The sequence below is a fragment of the Chironomus tepperi genome, unplaced genomic scaffold (assembly GCF_022539635.2).
Source record: "Chironomus tepperi strain 1889 unplaced genomic scaffold, CSIRO-AGI_Ctep_v1 contig_445, whole genome shotgun sequence".
Classification (NCBI taxonomy): domain Eukaryota; kingdom Metazoa; phylum Arthropoda; class Insecta; order Diptera; family Chironomidae; genus Chironomus; species Chironomus tepperi.
In genome coordinates this window covers 7,252,791-7,269,903 of record NW_027226567.1, presented here as the reverse complement: position 1 = coordinate 7,269,903, position 17,113 = coordinate 7,252,791, and the positions used below count along the sequence as shown (strand labels likewise).

Below are 17,113 nucleotides of genomic sequence, written 5' to 3'. Positions count from 1 at the left end.
ATGTCTTCGTCGTGCACAAAGACCACTGTGGTACCTCATAGCGACCTTTTTGCCTGATAGGGAACCTTTCCGAAAAAATCTCAATAAATTTGCTATTGATTACTTCCAGATTCTCTTCATACAATTCTCAACACTGGCGGACGAACAGAAGGATAAATTCAATGAAAGGAAATTTACAATATCTGCTAAAAGCTTTCTCTTGAACTTTATTGTATAAATTAGACAATTACAGCCTTGACACTCCTTTCTAATTGCACACATAATATCTAATTTGTCAATTAAGCTAATGAACGTATTTCCTGATGTAATTCAAACAATTAATTATACTCATTAATTGTCCATGTCGTGTTACTTAAAAGCACTTGTCTGGCTGTAAGCTGAAAATGATTTTCCAAGATCTTGGTTCCACCAACTCAATGTATTTGCAACTCTAGTGACACACAACTGTCATATGGATAACTCGAGCGACACAGGAGGTGCACAACTCAAGCATGTCAAAGTATGTCAAATTTTTGTCACTTATTTGTTACATTTTTGTAACTTGTTACCAGAGTTGTCAGCTTTTTGGTCCATTACATCCAGAAAAATGCATTCACAACGTCATCGTCTTGATCTGCCGCTCCAAAATATTCTGAATCACTGTCACATAAGAAGTATTTTGCCACACTATTCAAATTTACGTAGAAAAAGGCACCAATAAATTCTTTATAACACAAAATCAAATAAAATAATTTATACACTCAAAAACCTGAGAGATATGACATCCGGTGTTAAAATTAAATCAACAATTTTAGATAAAATTTTTATTCCGCATATTTGCAAGCTATAAAAATTCAGAAAAATATTTAAATTAGTGTTTTGTGAATGAGTTGTCGTAGTGGCTTGGTGGCGGAATGGTTTAGTACTTTTGTACATAATTATGGCAAAAGAGACTCGACTATGAGGTCATGGGTTCGAGACTCGGCAGGAGAAATTTTCATTGCTTATCGTTTTTTGAATCATATGCAGTTGTAGCACAGCTCACAGTCACATGTAAGCTACAGTAATTAATGTCATTAAAGGAGTGGATCTGATCTCACTATAAATTGTAGCTGGTCTATTGGGTACAGAGGTCTGGTGCGCTCTCATCGAATTACTCTAGCGCCGCATCTCTTTATCTCAATGACCTGAATCTTATTGAATTTCACATCATCCATTTTGGACCAAAATTCTTCAATTTACCAGCAGTAAGTTTTTCCAGTGGTAAAACGATACTGCTTGGTAGGCATGGTATGGCATGGTAGGAATCGTATGGTACAGATACATCACTGGTACAGTACATGTCCACTTTGCCATACAATTGTAACGTATCAGTGCTGTACCAATACTTTACCGTACATGACTTCTCTTCACCGTGTCCTTTTAGGTATAATGTGTAGTTTATCAATTGGCAAGCGGTAGCAAGCGATGTACCATGGATCCCACTTGATCTGTACAACCAGAGAAGTGAGTAAGTAAGTATTAAGAAAATCACCCCAGCACCTTTCATTCAAATCAGTGGTCGTGAACTGATTTTCATGAAAATTCTAGTAAAATCTGCATAAAGGAACTTAAAGAACAAAACCCGAAGTCTACTTTGTAAATATTGACTAACAAAAACATCTGCTTTATTACCCTAGAATCAATATTTATCAGTTTAAATTACAAAATCAAGCTATAAATCAATTAAAAGCATAATAACAACAAATCCAGTACCCTTTGTCACAAGTAGCCATCAATCATGTTAAAGGAATTGTGAAACTAGGTTCAAGTTTGCTGCACTGAAATAATAACACTATGTCTAATAAAATCTTAATGAGGAGCTATTTACTTATAAAGATAAGGACGTAAGTCTTCGGAGAAAATAAAGAAAATAAACAAATTTCGTTGATGATTCTAGTATGTATCTTATCAGCTGTTCTGGTTAGGATTGTCTTTGATATAAAAGACGATAAAAATTGTGCAAAATATTCAAGTGCTTGTAAGATTCTCAAAGAGTTAAGTGTACATACTGAAATGAAATTTACATTAATTTGTTGCTTATTGCTGCATGCAGCTGTTTTGATATCAGCTCAAAGTATGGAGTTACTCATTTAAATTTCTAAATGACGTTATAAAATTGATTCTGTTATTTTAGAAAAAGTCGTCTGCTTTTGGGGTACATGGGCAGCTTATCGTGCTGGAAATGGAAAATTTGAAGTCACTAACATAGATCCAACAATCTGCACGCACATCATCTACTCATTTATGGGCGCTAAAGAAGATGGAAGTGTAACTTATCTTGACTCATTCATGGACTTGTCAGACAATTGGGGAAAAGGCTACATCGACAAATTCATAGCCTTAAGATCTCAAAGTCCAAACACTAAATTCATGATGTCAATTGGTGGATGGAATGCTGGTTCGGCTGTATATTCAAAGATTGCAGCTAGTGCATCAATACGTGACACTTTCGCACAAAATGTTTTGAATATGCTTAATAAGCATGGATTTGATGGATTTGATTTCGATTGGGAGGTAAGCAACTGCTGTTTTTTGTGGATTTAAATCTATTTAACCTTAAATTAATTAAATTTAGTATCCAGCACAACGTGATACAGCATATGGATCTGCTGACAAGGCCAATTTTGTTGCCCTCCTTCAAACATTGAAGACTAAATTAGCAGCAAATGGCAAGCTACTCACAATTGCCGTAGCTGTTGTCCAAGCATCAGCATCTCTGTCTTATGATATTCCAAATGTGGCTAAAAATGTTGACTTTATTAATCTCATGACTTATGATCTTCATGGATCTTGGGATGGTGTAACAGGAATCAATGCTCCTTTATATGCAGGACCCAGAGACATTACATCATATCAACAGCAATTGAACATTGATGCAGTTATAAAATATTGGTTAGCACAAGGTGCACCAAAGGATAAATTAATTGTTGGAATTCCTCTTTATGGAAATTCATTCACACTTTCAAATTCGAGTAATTACTTTGTTGGAGCTCCTTCAAGTGGTGCTGGAACAGCTGGTAAATTTGTTGCACAAGATGGTTTCTTGCCATATAATGAAATTTGCTATAACATTAAGAACGGCGTGTTTGCAAGATATTGGGAAAATACACAAAAAGTTCCATATGCAGTTGGTGGAAATCAGTGGGTTGGATACGATGACGCTGAGTCAATAGCTTATAAAGTAAATTATATTCAAGATAATAATTTAGGCGGTGCTATGTTCTGGAGCATTGAAACTGAAGATTTTAATAATATTTGTGGAAATGGCAAGTTCCCGTTAATTAAAATGACTTATCAGGCATTGATTGGAAATGTAAGTAGATTCAATTAATTAAATACAGTTTAAGGTATGAACTTTGAAATTTTCAGACAACAATCACGACACCAACTACAGTACCACCTACAGTTGCACCAACGACAGTAGCGCCAACAGTTGGACCAACGCAAACTCCAACAGTGGCACCGACAGTAGCTCCAACAACAACAACCACAACGGTTTCACCAGCAGGTCCATTTGTCTGCCCTGGAAATGGATTATTCAAGAATCCAGCTGACTGTAACTCATTTTATAATTGTTGGGGTGGAGTCGCATGGCTTCAATATTGTCAAGTAGGCTTTGTCTATAATCCAAATGGTTATTGTGATTATCCGAGTAACTATAAATGTTAAATCAGTTTGATTGTGGATTTATATTGAATAAAATGGAATGAATTTGATTAAATGAAATTTTGTGTCAATTCACTTACTTATTAACTTTGCTGGACGTACAGATTAACTGTGATCCATGGTCTCACTCAGATAATGCCTAAAGCTGATTCTCCAATTCACAATTATGTTTATTCTTTGGAATTTAAAAACAGAATGAGCTTTTGTATGAAAAAGGGGTTTGCAACTATGTTCAATAAATATTATTCAAATCTCAAATGAACGTTATATATTACATGTAGGAATGGGAGCTAGCTTCTTGGGTAAAGTCAAATTAGGTGTAGAACTGGGCACACTGTTTCCAATTTTAAGCGTTTTATGTGCTGATTTGACAGAAAAAGTATAATTTGGAATAACGGATCTCAAGTGGGATTCTGATTTCCAAACAACAATAAAAATGAGCTTAGTCCCAGTCAATTCCACCCCAATACAATTCACAGACTGAAAAACGTACTTCCATCAACTATCACAACAAAGGCGAATTCGCATGCTAATCTTATCACGACAATTATATCTTATCATTTAAAGAGACTCGATTGAATCGATGAGAAATGAATCATTTGGAAAAAAAGCAAGTACTTTAGTAACGCACACGCTTACTAACAACAGTATTATTTAACTCATTAGTGGATAAGGGATATCAACAAGATAGTTTATCAGTTTTATTGTCAATAAATAAAATATTATTGATATTAAAAGCTGTAAAGTTGTCAATTTCGTGAAAGTCTCAGTAATATTTAGCATTTGATAACATACGGAAGTAACTAAGAAAGTCCAAAATGAGTGATGATGACAATTGTTGTGAAGTATGTGTAAGCGAGACGTGCTCATGCTGCTGTACTGGGTATTAAAAATTTAAAATAATCTCAAAAATGCCAAAAAATTAAAAAAAAAAAAAAAAATCTTCAGAATTTGTGCTGCATGTGCCTGTGGTTTTCAACTTATATGCTGTCTCATTGTTGGACCTTTAGTCATAATCGGAATTATATTCCTGATTCTTTGGTTTGTCTGGTTAAGGGATCAAGTTTGAAAATCAGATGAAATGAAAAAAAATTAGCTTTAAGTATGGTGAAATTTGAGTGTTTTTGATTAATGCTGTATTCAGTGATTGGATAGAACAATAAAATTTAATTTCTTAATTTACTTTTCAAATAGTTTTTTTAAAGTGATTTGTGGAACTTGGCGTATAATGTCAAGTTAATGCAATAAATAAAGACGTTATCTCCGCGCAGCAATGCACCCACGTATGTCACCGCCAAGGAAGGAGTATGTAAGTAATGATTAGACATACGGTCGATTGATCGCAGCCTTTTTTGCTCAAATATGAAGAGGCATATCCTTTAATCCGAACAGCATCCCTTAATAGACAAAGAGGCCACTTCTAGTAACCGTAGTGGTCTTTCTGTACCATTCAAGCAAGCTCTTTGTCTGTTAGGTGCAACGTGTTCGCTAGAGCATAGCTACATCGCCTTATTTCCGTCAACAGTCTTAGTTACTCTGACTATTCCATTACTACTGATTCCGACCAATTTTTACATCAAAAAATGCAGTTCTCTGCATTATGTCGCTCGAGTAAAGATTCTCCAATGCTGCTTCAATGTTTCCGTTCAACAATCATAAAAGCCTGCATCGAAAAATCCCCCACTGATAGCAAGCAACGTTTCTACAACTTTCAAAGCTTTTAATCTACTCACTTCATTGACATATCGATAACAATTTGTAAATAATTGAAAAACTTAAAGTGCTTCCTAGTTTTACTTAAAAAATGATTAATGTATGGAAGTCTTAGACATCAAAGTGGCTTGATTTACTTCATTGCTCATCGCGATTTAAGTCACTTAGATGATAAGAATGTGTTTGGGCTTGCTGATAAAAAATTCATTACTAAATACAAGTTCAAAGCATTTTGGATGGGGTCAGTGACATAATTATTTTAATATTGTGAACTTGAAAGCTGTTCCAAAATTTTGATATGGATTTTGAAAGCTGTACAATAAATTATGTGCATGATCAATCAGTGCTTGTTGGGAGCAGAGGAGAATTGGGACTCAAAGTGGAGGCACCTTTACTGGAGTCCGGAGTTAATTGGAGGCGACCTTCTTTATTGGGAAACGACTTCATGGGAGAGACGTCTTTTTGGGCATTTTAGGTCAGGACTCCCAAAGAGCCTGTCAATTTTGGTTGGAAGCATTGATATTGACCCTGTTTACCGAAGCCGTCTTAACCTAAAAGTCAATTTTTAGTGAATGACCCAGGGTATGGCAATTAATCCCTCAATTACATGACCTAGGGTATGGCAATGCAATATACCTGACGGCAATTTGCGTATCACAATCCGCACAAATTGAGCGGATCATTGGCCCAGATCTGACCAGATTTTCCGCTGACTAGTCTTTATTCCAGTGGTGGACAACCTTTTTATTTTTCTCGGCGCACCTAGATGGTAAGCATTGGCTAAATTTTGACATATCCATGAAAAAATTGGCGATACACTAGTATGTCGTGGCATACAGATTACTCATCACTGCCTTAATCTTTTTATTGTTATTATTGGCGCCGCTCAAAATACTGAAATCAAAATTCTCTCAGAACATTTCTTATCAAGTTTCAATTCATATTTCTCAAGATTTGCAGTCTCATTTTAAATTCATCGGAATGAAGATCATCATTTTAATATTTGTGCTGCTTAATTTTGCGTTGTGCATTAATGGATTTCTATCATATCCATTTTTTGCAAGAAATGTACTTGATACATTTTTAACATCAATAAAATATGATGAACATAAAGACATTAAGGAGAATCTGATGAAATATGCAGTTCATGGTGATACGTGCTATCGCGATTGTCAGAAAAATGACACAAAAGTTTGTTATTTTAAATTTCAAATTAAATATTATCAAGTTTTGAGCGGGTAAGATCAATTGGATTCTTTTATTGTGCATCATAATTCCTGTAAATATTTTTCAACATTTAAGGGCGTGCGATGACTGCCTGAATGGAAATATAACAATGTGTATTATCAAGAAATGCGTCACAGGCGATGGATTTCAACGAGGATTTTTGAGCATCAATTTTCAACTTCCAAGTCCAGCCATTCATGTCTGTAAACATGACATCATTATTGTTGACGTCTTCAATGAAGCTGAAGGAATTGCCACAAGTATCCACTGGCATGGAATGAAACAAATGGGTACACAATTTAGCGATGGAGTTCCATACCTAACTCAATGTCCACTTCCATATTTTTCAAATTACCGATATATATTCAATGCCGATGACGTCGGTACTCACTTCTATCATTCACATTCGGGTAATCAAAAAGCCGATGGACTCTCTGGTGCTCTCATTGTGAGAGAAGTCGATGCTGATAACCCGATACGCAAATATTATGACTTTGATCTACCACAACATGTGCTCTTTACGTCTGATTGGATGCATGACTTTTCTGACAATTATTTACCGGGTATGGCAAAACGATCAGCATTGACGGAATCAATCTTGATTAATGGTCGTGGACGATTTTTGCAATCTGCTGGAAACTACACAAAATCGCCATTATCTGTTTTTTATGTCCAGAAAGGAAAGAGATATCGCTTTAGGCTCATTAATGGTGCAACAAATGTCTGTCCTTATCACTTCCAAATTGAGAAGCATAACTTTACGATTATTGCAACAGAATTGAGTTATATCAAGCCAGTTGTTGCTGATACCCTTTATTATCTGTCTGGTGAGAGATTTGATATTGTTATTGATGCAAATCAGCCAGCAGGAGATTATTGGATCAGAATAAGGGAACTGGAACCATGTTGGAAGAATATTGAAGCTTTTGCTATACTTCGGTATCAAGATAAGGAAGTCAGAGCATCACAGTCGAAAATGAGCTTTGTTGTTAAGGAACCGCCGTCATGGAATGAATCATATCCTAAAATAATGGTAAGTATTGATGAATTTATTAAGCTATTGACTTAAAAATCTATTTTTGTCATTCTAGGCTTACAATTCTCTAAAGCCAAAAGTCGAGGATGTTCCGCTGATTAATTTGCAGTCACTTGAAACTGACAGGATGTTACTTGAGACAGAACCTGATTATTCTTATCATTTATTTGTGGATTCGCCTGCATTTCTCAACTCAATTATGTTCAAAAGGAAGAATCTTAAGGAATTTACATGTAAGTCCATATTTCCTGATTCTGCTACTTAATGTCATTAATCTTATATCCTTTTTCAGTCTTAACTTCCGACTCGAACTCAAATTCAAGTTTTGTAGCCACAATCAACAACATAACACTGTCATATCCACCATTTCCATTATTACTGGAACCAGATCGTCTTGTAGAGTCCATGTTCTGTAATGGACATAGTTTACAAGATATGGACTGTCTGAACGGCGAAAATGCAACAGTCTGTAAATGCATTCACAGATTAAAAGTTGATCTTGGCTCCAAAGTTGAATTTATCATTTACAACATTAAGGATAAGATTCCACATCCAATGCATCTTCATGGACATAAATTTCAAGTTATAGACCAGGGATTATTTGAGGATATTCATAAACGATCAGAGCTTAATGATGATTTAGATTTGAGTGGCATGAATCCTCCGTTTAAGGACACAACTATCTTACCATTCCCTGGATATACAAGACTTAGGTTTCATGCTAATAATCCAGGATTTTGGCTGTTTCATTGTCATTTTGATTGGCATATATCGATTGGTAAGTTGTGGATTTAGGGATTTGATACCAAAACTTGAAGTCGAATTGGATTTTGTCAACTCAGGTTGACTCGACTCCATATAGAATTTGAGTCGACTTCCAGTTCTGTGTGATACTTAAGTATGTCCAAGCTCTAGTTCCTTCAGAAGCTAATCAGTTCCTTCAGTAGCTAATCAGTTCCTTCAGTAGCTAATCAGTGCTTTCAGTAGCTAATCAATTCCTTCAGTAGCTAATCAGTTCCTTCAGGAGTTAATCAATTCCTAAAGTAGCTAATCAGTTCCTTCAGTAGCTAATCAGTTCATTCAGTAGATTCTCAGTTCCTTCCATCCCCTAACAGACAATGAGTATGTTTTCAAGAGTCTGTACTTTAATATACATACAAGTTAAGTATGGTCACTTGCTTGCTTCCAGCTTACTCTACTCTAATGAGCACGCTCTTTGCCTGCTAGGATCCAATGCCTAGAGTATCTAATATAACCTCAAATTATTCCAATTTAGGTATGGCCTTAATAGTCCAAGTTGGTGAGATTGATCAAATGCCGAAGCCATCATCCAAATTACCAAGATGTCATCCGTACTCGCCAGTATCCATGAAGTAAATTACATTAAAAAGGTCATCAAAAGTTACAAAATCACCCGTTTTTTCGAAGATAATTGCTAGTCATTACTCAAAATGCTTAAAATTCATGAAATTTAATATCATTCATCGTTCTGGTTTTATCGGCATAAGTTGTACCAAAAAAATGAGAATTAAACTTTTATGGATATTTTTATCACTAACTGTTGTGTCCATAAACTCAATAAATGTGGACGACGATAAGAAGGCAAGCTTAATAAAGGATCTAAAAAATGACAAAACTGAGCTTTTTAGTGGATCACATGAGCGTCGATATCCAGGTGGATATAATGGATATAATAATAATGGATATGGACAAAACCCGAATGCACCTTATGGATATTATGGAGGCAACAGATATGGAGGATATGGTGGATATGGTGGGAATTACTATAATCCTTACTACACAACTGTTGGATTTCCATTCAATTTATTCACAACAGCTCCACCATTGCCATTTCCATTTTATTATTTCACGACTCCACCGCCATTTCCTATGAATTTATTTGGAAAGAAGAAGAAGTAATGTTTTGAATGTACTGAATGTTGTTTGTTATGGTCAATAAAATAATTAGATTTATTAAAATTTCAATTGTATATATTGTTACTTATTTATTGAATTGGTAAATGTTGTTCTAACAGATCTTGAGCATACTCACCTAATGAGAGTACTAATGACTATACTCAATCAATAGCATTGAGCATACACTTGAGCATTGTATTTGTCTGTTCGGGTTTATTTACATACTTACTTCGCTGGCCGGACAGATCAGTTGTGATCCGGGACTTTCCTAAAATGTCTCCTAAAACCAGCCCCAAAAGCAGCCAGTCAATTCCTGATTCCAAATGCAACACTATCTCGATCGACAGCTTGCTTCCATTTATTCTTTGCAATGTCAGCGTCCCTAAAATGCTGAAAAATTTTCTTGTTGCCCTTGCTTATAAATTGCTCTGAGAATCCTCCTCTTGAAGACGGCAATAAAATGTTCAGGTTTCTCGAAAAGGAACCAAAATGAAGGTCACTTAGGATTGTATCGGGAATTCTCGGGAATTTGTCGATATAGAACTATTTCGTACTTTAACCAAGTGTAAGAGAATGCAGTTATGTCAGTAGGAAATCAAACAATGCCAGATTCACGTCATTCTGGTGCCATATTTTGGATCCATTAGTAGATTTGTGCAATTTGAGACTACTTTACCGACCTTTTCCTAACAGGCAAAGATTATGCTCATCTTTAATATACTAGATGAGCATGCCTGTTACCATTTGCCTGCTAAGGTTGTTCTAAAGCACACAAATTTACTTAAATTCAACCTTGAAAACTATAAATAAATACTTCCAAAAAGGACTTCAAGGTTTAAAAACAAACAGAACAGATTTGGAATTTCCATAACAAACAATTATTGAAAAAACGTTAACAATCAGAACTTCAATTATTTTAATTGTTCATTCATAAATAACTTTTCACCTTACGTATATAAAATGTAGCAATGAACTAGAATATTTCAACATTCCTAATTTACCTTCCAAAAGTCAAACTCCAGTGCCCAATAGAAATGAAAGTATTACTGTTATTTATGATAATTTCTATAATTTGCGTCCATGCCTTGACACTCAATGGAAAAAGCTTTGAAGAGAGAAAAGCAGAGCTTATCAAAATTTTGAGTCGTGACGTTGCACGTCATAGCAGTTCTCATCATCATCATCGACGTCATAGTCACTCACACAGTCATTCAAGAGAATCAAAAGAAAAGAAACGATATCGTGGACGATATCCATACACCATATCTAGACTGCCGTATGGAACTCCATATGGTACACCGTATGGAACGCCGTATGGAAATAATTACAATACAGGAAGGTTTCCTTACTAAATATTTGAATTTTATTTTTTGTTGATTGTATATATATATTGTATGGAATAAATAAATAAGACATTGTTTTAGAAGAATTATCTTGTTCTCTTTAACATTAGTAAGGCTTGGGTTTAAGCCGGTTCAGTGTTTGAGGCTTGGTTCTTCATATACAACTGTTCATATTGATGTCTTTAGGAATCAATCAAAAGTAGCCAGAGCAAGTGACTGCCATGTGGTGACCAAGTGGTTGTCATTTGTGTTGATCGGATAACAATCATTACAAATGGAAAAGGCTTGGCGACCTTCAGATTTCCTATGTTAACACCAAATGCAAGTCGTCAGTATGTGGTGTCCATATGGATGCCATGGAACTCTAACAATCACTGAGTATGCATTACAATTAAATGAGCGTAATAAGCTTAATTTTGGCTTAATATGTATGTTACAGGCAAAGAAAATTCTCTTTCAGGGCAAAAATCTACTACGGTACCTAAGAGCGATTTCTTTGTATCTTAGGGTATCCATTTTCTGTTCGGAGAAGACAAACGAAGCCGGTTTATGTTTGGTGTTTCTATTTTGTTTTTGGTATACTTAGGCAGTGGTGGGCAAACTTTCACACATTGGCCGCAAGCCATGACCTGAAACCTAACACAGCATACAACTCATGGCATTTCAAACATTTTTTGACGACACACAGGTTGCCCATCACTGATCTATGGGAAATTCTTGTTAATTTGAGATCTTCATTCCAAGATACCAACTTGACTTGGGAGATTAAAGGAATCTGCGCTGTGAATTAAGTTAATGATTTGATAAATTGTTTATAAAGGTCTTGTGCAGCTTCAGACCTAAAATTTATCGAAAGTTGTAAATCGTTTCCGAATGATCAAATTCTATTCCCACTAAAAAAAATATTATCTTTCCCCTGGAATGACCTCTAATCAAGACCAATCAAGGCTAATCAAGACACATGCTTCCAAAAATAATTGCTGCAATTTTAAAACTTCAAATTAAGCAAATAATGATTGCTTTAATTGATATCCTGATGCACATGGACATAATAGCTTAATAACTTTAATTCTCAATATTTATTATCTCTGGAAGTCAAATAATTAAAGCTACAAAAATAATTATTATAGATATATAAATGACACAGTGTCATACCGAAAAATCCCCATTATAATCATTACTTTTTGAGGGCCAGGTTCAGTGTAAAAAACAATGAAAATCAATCTACTGATATTTTTAAAGCTTTTGGCGGTTCAAAGTGCAGTTGCTTCATCAGGACGATTTGATGATGCTCAAACGGAAATGCTTCCACGTAGAGATAAGTATCGTGGTGGAGGAGGTGGAGGTGGAAATTGCTGTTGTTGCTGTCAAACTCCAAACTTTTTTCCACGATTTTATCCGGGCTTCTATCCTGGCGTCTATCCACCGACAAATCCGAACACTCCAAACAATCCTGGTTATCCAAATAATCCAGCTAATCCAAATTATCCTGTGAATCCTAACAGTCCTCCAAGCTATCCAGCCAATCCCAATAACGGTCAACCTCCTTATAATCCAAATGGACCTCCACCAAATGGACCACCTGGACAACCTCCTTACAATCCTCCACCAAATGGACCACCACCAGGGCAACCTCCTTACAATCCACCACCAAATGGACCACCACCGGGACAGCCTCCTTATAATCCCCCACCAAACGGAAATCCTAATGGGCCACAAGGACCACCTCCAAATATACCGCCACCACCTCCACCAGGAAGTTCACCAAATGGTCCTCCAAAAGAAAATCCAAAGCCTAGAGATCCAGAAATTGAAGGAGCAAGTAAGGATCGATCTGTAGAATCGAGAGAACAGATGAGGAAGAATGGAAAGAGGTCTAGGAAATATGTGTCATAATGATGGCTTTTCCTTGATGTTAGTCATAAATTATGTAAAGAGGTTCTAAAGCTGTACAAATGAGTTGTCATATGGGAGGGTTTCAATGATGTTCACTCATTACGTAACGCATTCTTAGCAAATTTATTGAATTTTGTCCAAATCCTGGACGTAATAAGTGAAATTGTTCAACATTTTTAACAACATTGATGGACGTCATTTTTAAACGGCTCTTTTTAAAATTATTTTATAACCCGATCGGCACAATTTATTCATGGCGTTCAATTGGTTGTTATGTGACATACAAGTATCTGTCATGTCGCGTTCAAGTTGCTGCAACGTGGAGTTCAAGTGTCTTCTATGTGGCTTGAAGTGGCTGCCATTTGACGTCCAATAACTTTCATGTGGCGTTCAAGTTACTGCCATTTTGCATCAAAGTGGTTACGATGTGGCATCCAAGTTGCTGGAATGTGGCATCTAAGTTTCTGTCACGTTGCATTCAAATGGCTGAAATGTTGCATTTATGTATTAGATGTAATAAAAATTGCAACATGGATGCTACATGGGCACCACGTTGCTGCCATGAATAACTTGTGCTGATCGGGTAGCAATCATTATTATGTTTATGGATGTTTATTAAAGCTTATGTTATGTTAATGTTTTTGTTTGTACTTGCTATCGGATATGAATAATTAAATAAAGTTGTTTATCGAGTGTCAAATTATAAAATTTGCTTAATTCTTGATGACTTTTGATGATTTCATGCTGAATAATTTTCAAAAATTGACCAAAATTACGTTCATTGTCATGGGGATTTCCCTCAACTTGATCATCGTTCTTATCACGGCTTTTAAATCTATTAAAAATTGTTAATTTCGTGTTCATGAACTTTCCACAGCAGATGAGTAATTATCATAGCCACAAACTCTTGTGGATAAAAAATAAATCAACAATATTCATTTTTCTCATTCTTAGCTTGAAACTAGAATCGACCAGAAGTCCAAAAAATTCCTACAGAACTCAAAATGGTTCTAAGAATTTTCTTAATTTTATTTCTAACCAGCGCAATCTCAGTCTATGGATTAAAAGACAAGAGCATCAACCAAACAAAGAAGGCTGAATTGATCAAGATGTTCAATCAAGATGCAGCACATCATAGCAGTCACAGCAGTCACTCCCACTCCCATTCTTGGGAATCTCGAGAACGAAGACGAATTCAACGGATGGGATATTATGACTATTGTGCAGCATATCCATATAGGGACGTTTGCAGATATCCTAGACGATATTACAACAGATATCCATCTTACAGAGTTCCTTACCGTTATTATACGACTCCATTGCCATTTCCTTTTAATTTATTTGGTAAAAAGTAAAATTTTGAATGGAAATTGTTATCGCTGTCCATGAGAGACAGACAGTAAAACTTGATGGAGGCTGAACTTTGTGTGGCTCTCAAATGCAACCTTGTGTCGTCAAGGGTTCTTCGATTTTTATATGAAAATAAAGATTTTGATTATATTTAAGTTTGATTTTTATTCAATTTTTGTAGTTTACTGATAATCTATTGGAAATAATGAAGTTACAGATAAATTAAATCTATGACTACAATATTATTCATGTTGACTTTATATGTTGACTGCTCCAATACATGTTTATCCGCTTGAATTCCAGGTTTCTGAGCCAAAAGTGTCAAGATTAAAAATAGCTTCTTATGTAATATGCATGACCTTCCCCAGCGGAACAGGCTGCGATAAGTAAGGTGCTGGTGTCAAGTTTATAATCAGGCAACAACCGAGCATTTCCTGAAATTTTTGACAGCATACTCACGGTTTACTTATTACGTAACGATCTTTGGGAGGTTTAATAGTGTCGTAGCTAGGGGAGAGACACAAGCTTGTTATACTTCCCTTGCCTAGAATCCATAAGGGAAAATGCGTCCTGGTGCTCCAAGAGCATGACGTAGGACGATAATGAAGGAATGCCAGTTAGATGGGAACATTTCTGATCATTACTTATTTTATTTTCGGTAAATCCCAAAAAAGTACGTCATCAAAATTCAGAACACACTAGATCGTATTTCCATCCACTTCCGTATCATCATCCTCTACTGTCATAAAACACTAATGAACTTTAATTGTCACAAAAAGTCATTTTAACCTTTATATTCGTCTAGCGCTACAATGTCAATTTATTCAGTCTCATGAAAATTTTCGTTCATTATTGATGTTCCTGACTTTTTTTTAGTCAAAATGAAATTTATAAAAATTTTATTTTGGTTGACATTCCTATTTGGATTCACAAATGCTTTAAGTTTTAGTGAAAAAAGGAGTCAATTGATAAAAATTTTACAAACTGATGTTGGACATAGAAGTAGCTATTCGTACCACAGACATCATCATCATCATCACCATCATCACAGTGAAAGTGCGTCTGTTGAAGATAAGGAATTAACGAAGAGATTGATGTTGGAAGCGCTGTATTCGAGATCTAATCCAAGATATTATAGTGATTATCCAGGCATGGAAAGGATGAAATTTGGAAGTATTAAGATTTATTAATGAATTTTATTTTACAGGAGCTTATCAACCTTACAATCGACTGCCGTATGGATATTCATATTATACAACCCGAAATCCACTTTTTGGATTTTGAGAATGAATATTGAAGCTCGATGTCCTGTAGATAATATCCTTAACCAACAAAAAGCTAGATCAGTTAAATTCGATCCGATTGGACAAACATACGTTAGAACTAGACATTAACTTGCCATCAACTGGATTATTGCACCCAGTTATAAGAGTTGTGCGGAACGTTTTATTTTTCACGACACTAATGTGCTGCAGCACACTGGTTGTCTAGCACTGAATTAAAATGTATTTTTGTTTACTCGGGTGAGCAACTGTCCATCTTTATATCAAGGCCTTTGGATCAATCTTATTATTCTGAAAGTCAATCAGTAGAAGGTACATTTTGTATGAATTACTAGAATAGAATATTATGTTTTTATACTTATGTTGTTACTGTTTGAATTTAGATTTTAAAAAATTCAATAAAAATTGAATTGTTTTCAAATTTCATTCCTAGATTTTTCTTAAATAGAAAATATTTAGAATAATCATTAGGATACACAATGATCTAGATTTGAAAAAAATGTTCAAAAGTTGACTGTGCACAAATTCGGTTTGAGACTTTAAAGAAACAAAATTTTTTGCTAATTTACAGTTGCATATTGGCATTAATCTCTTAGAAATGGCTTTCTGAGTAAGTCCTCAAAATATTATTTCGATACAATAAGGATAAATATGTATTTTTGCAAAATATTTGTAAATGTTTACCGAAAAATTTTACGCACGTAAATTTTTGTATGAAAAATTTTGAAAAAATAGCAAAATTTCAAAGTGAAAATTCTCTTCACTGGGAGGATTTGGACGTTCCAGAAAGATTTTATAGGTAAATGTACGTTAGTTCTTTGACTTTATGCCTATTTAACTTCAAAATCTCGAAAAAAATTATTTTTTTAAAACGATTTTTCTCTCATTTCAACTAATTAACATGGAATTTATAACACACAATGACAAACTTTATACAATTTCAAAGCATTAAACAGCAGAATTGAGTAAAAATAATCATTAGAAACATAAAATTTCAATCAATGAAATTTTGTGTCAAAAATGTAAACAATCGTCAATGTACATTTGAATTAAATTTTTTCGTGTTAGACATTGATTCAAGCATAGATATTTTTACACATGTTAGATGAAACAAGAATCTTTAATATTACATCAGAAAGTCCTAATAATAATATACTGAATTATTTCAACTTTTGAACATTTTTTTCAAATCTAGATCATTGTGCGGATAATCATTTATTACGTTATAGAATAACGAACTTTTTTCAAAAATGATCAGTGCATTTCTTGGAGTTTCTACTGTTTAACTCAGTGCTGTCAAAACTGTGGGCCACTGCACACGACCACAAAATATTTCCTTTATCCAATGTGTGCCATGACTCAAAATTTTGGACAGCACTGGTTTAAATGGAATACAATCTCTTACTTCACTCACTTTAAACATAATAAGTGGAAGGCCCTTTGGCTCTTACGTAAATTGGAGCTTTTACAATTTTTAATTTTTTTAATTTTTTCGATATTGTCTGACCTTAATCCAGTAAATTAACTGGAATTTTAAGTAATTATCAATCTCAAATCTATATCTTTGTGGATTAGAGCTTAATATCCGATCAACACATATTGAAATGTTACCATCACGGCGATGAGGTGACAATATGTATATGTACAGACTTATAATCGGT

General features: G+C 34.8%; 3 protein-coding genes and 1 long non-coding RNA gene across 4 annotated transcripts; 3 read left to right on the top strand and 1 right to left on the bottom strand.

Moving 5' to 3' along the window:
* Window positions 1–1,611: 1,611 nt before the first annotated feature.
* Window positions 1,612–4,184, bottom strand: LOC139098073 (uncharacterized). The gene is made up of 2 exons (XR_011545144.1): window positions 3,963–4,184; window positions 1,612–3,862 (listed from the first exon to the last, which is right to left on the bottom strand). It is a non-coding gene; the product is annotated as an uncharacterized lncRNA (long non-coding RNA).
* Window positions 1,943–3,747, top strand: LOC139098072 (chitinase-3-like protein 1). Its single transcript, XM_070650192.1, has 4 exons — window positions 1,943–2,095; window positions 2,156–2,535; window positions 2,597–3,334; window positions 3,391–3,747. The coding sequence occupies exons 1-4, from the start codon at window positions 2,035–2,037 to the stop codon at window positions 3,688–3,690; spliced, it is 1,479 nt and encodes a 492-aa protein (XP_070506293.1). The 5' UTR covers window positions 1,943–2,034; the 3' UTR covers window positions 3,691–3,747.
* A 123-nt stretch (window positions 4,185–4,307) lies between the features above and the next one.
* LOC139098300 (uncharacterized) lies at window positions 4,308–9,649 on the top strand. Its single transcript, XM_070650438.1, has 6 exons — window positions 4,308–4,570; window positions 4,636–6,638; window positions 6,703–7,660; window positions 7,719–7,896; window positions 7,956–8,441; window positions 8,940–9,649. Exons 2-6 carry the CDS (start codon window positions 6,382–6,384, stop codon window positions 9,038–9,040), a joined length of 1,980 nt encoding a protein of 659 aa, XP_070506539.1. The 5' UTR covers window positions 4,308–4,570; window positions 4,636–6,381; the 3' UTR covers window positions 9,041–9,649.
* Window positions 9,650–12,135: 2,486 nt separating this feature from the next.
* On the top strand, window positions 12,136–12,819 carry LOC139098526 (acidic proline-rich protein PRP25-like). Its single transcript, XM_070650756.1, has one exon. It carries the CDS (start codon window positions 12,136–12,138, stop codon window positions 12,817–12,819), a length of 684 nt encoding a protein of 227 aa, XP_070506857.1.
* Window positions 12,820–17,113: the final 4,294 nt, after the last annotated feature.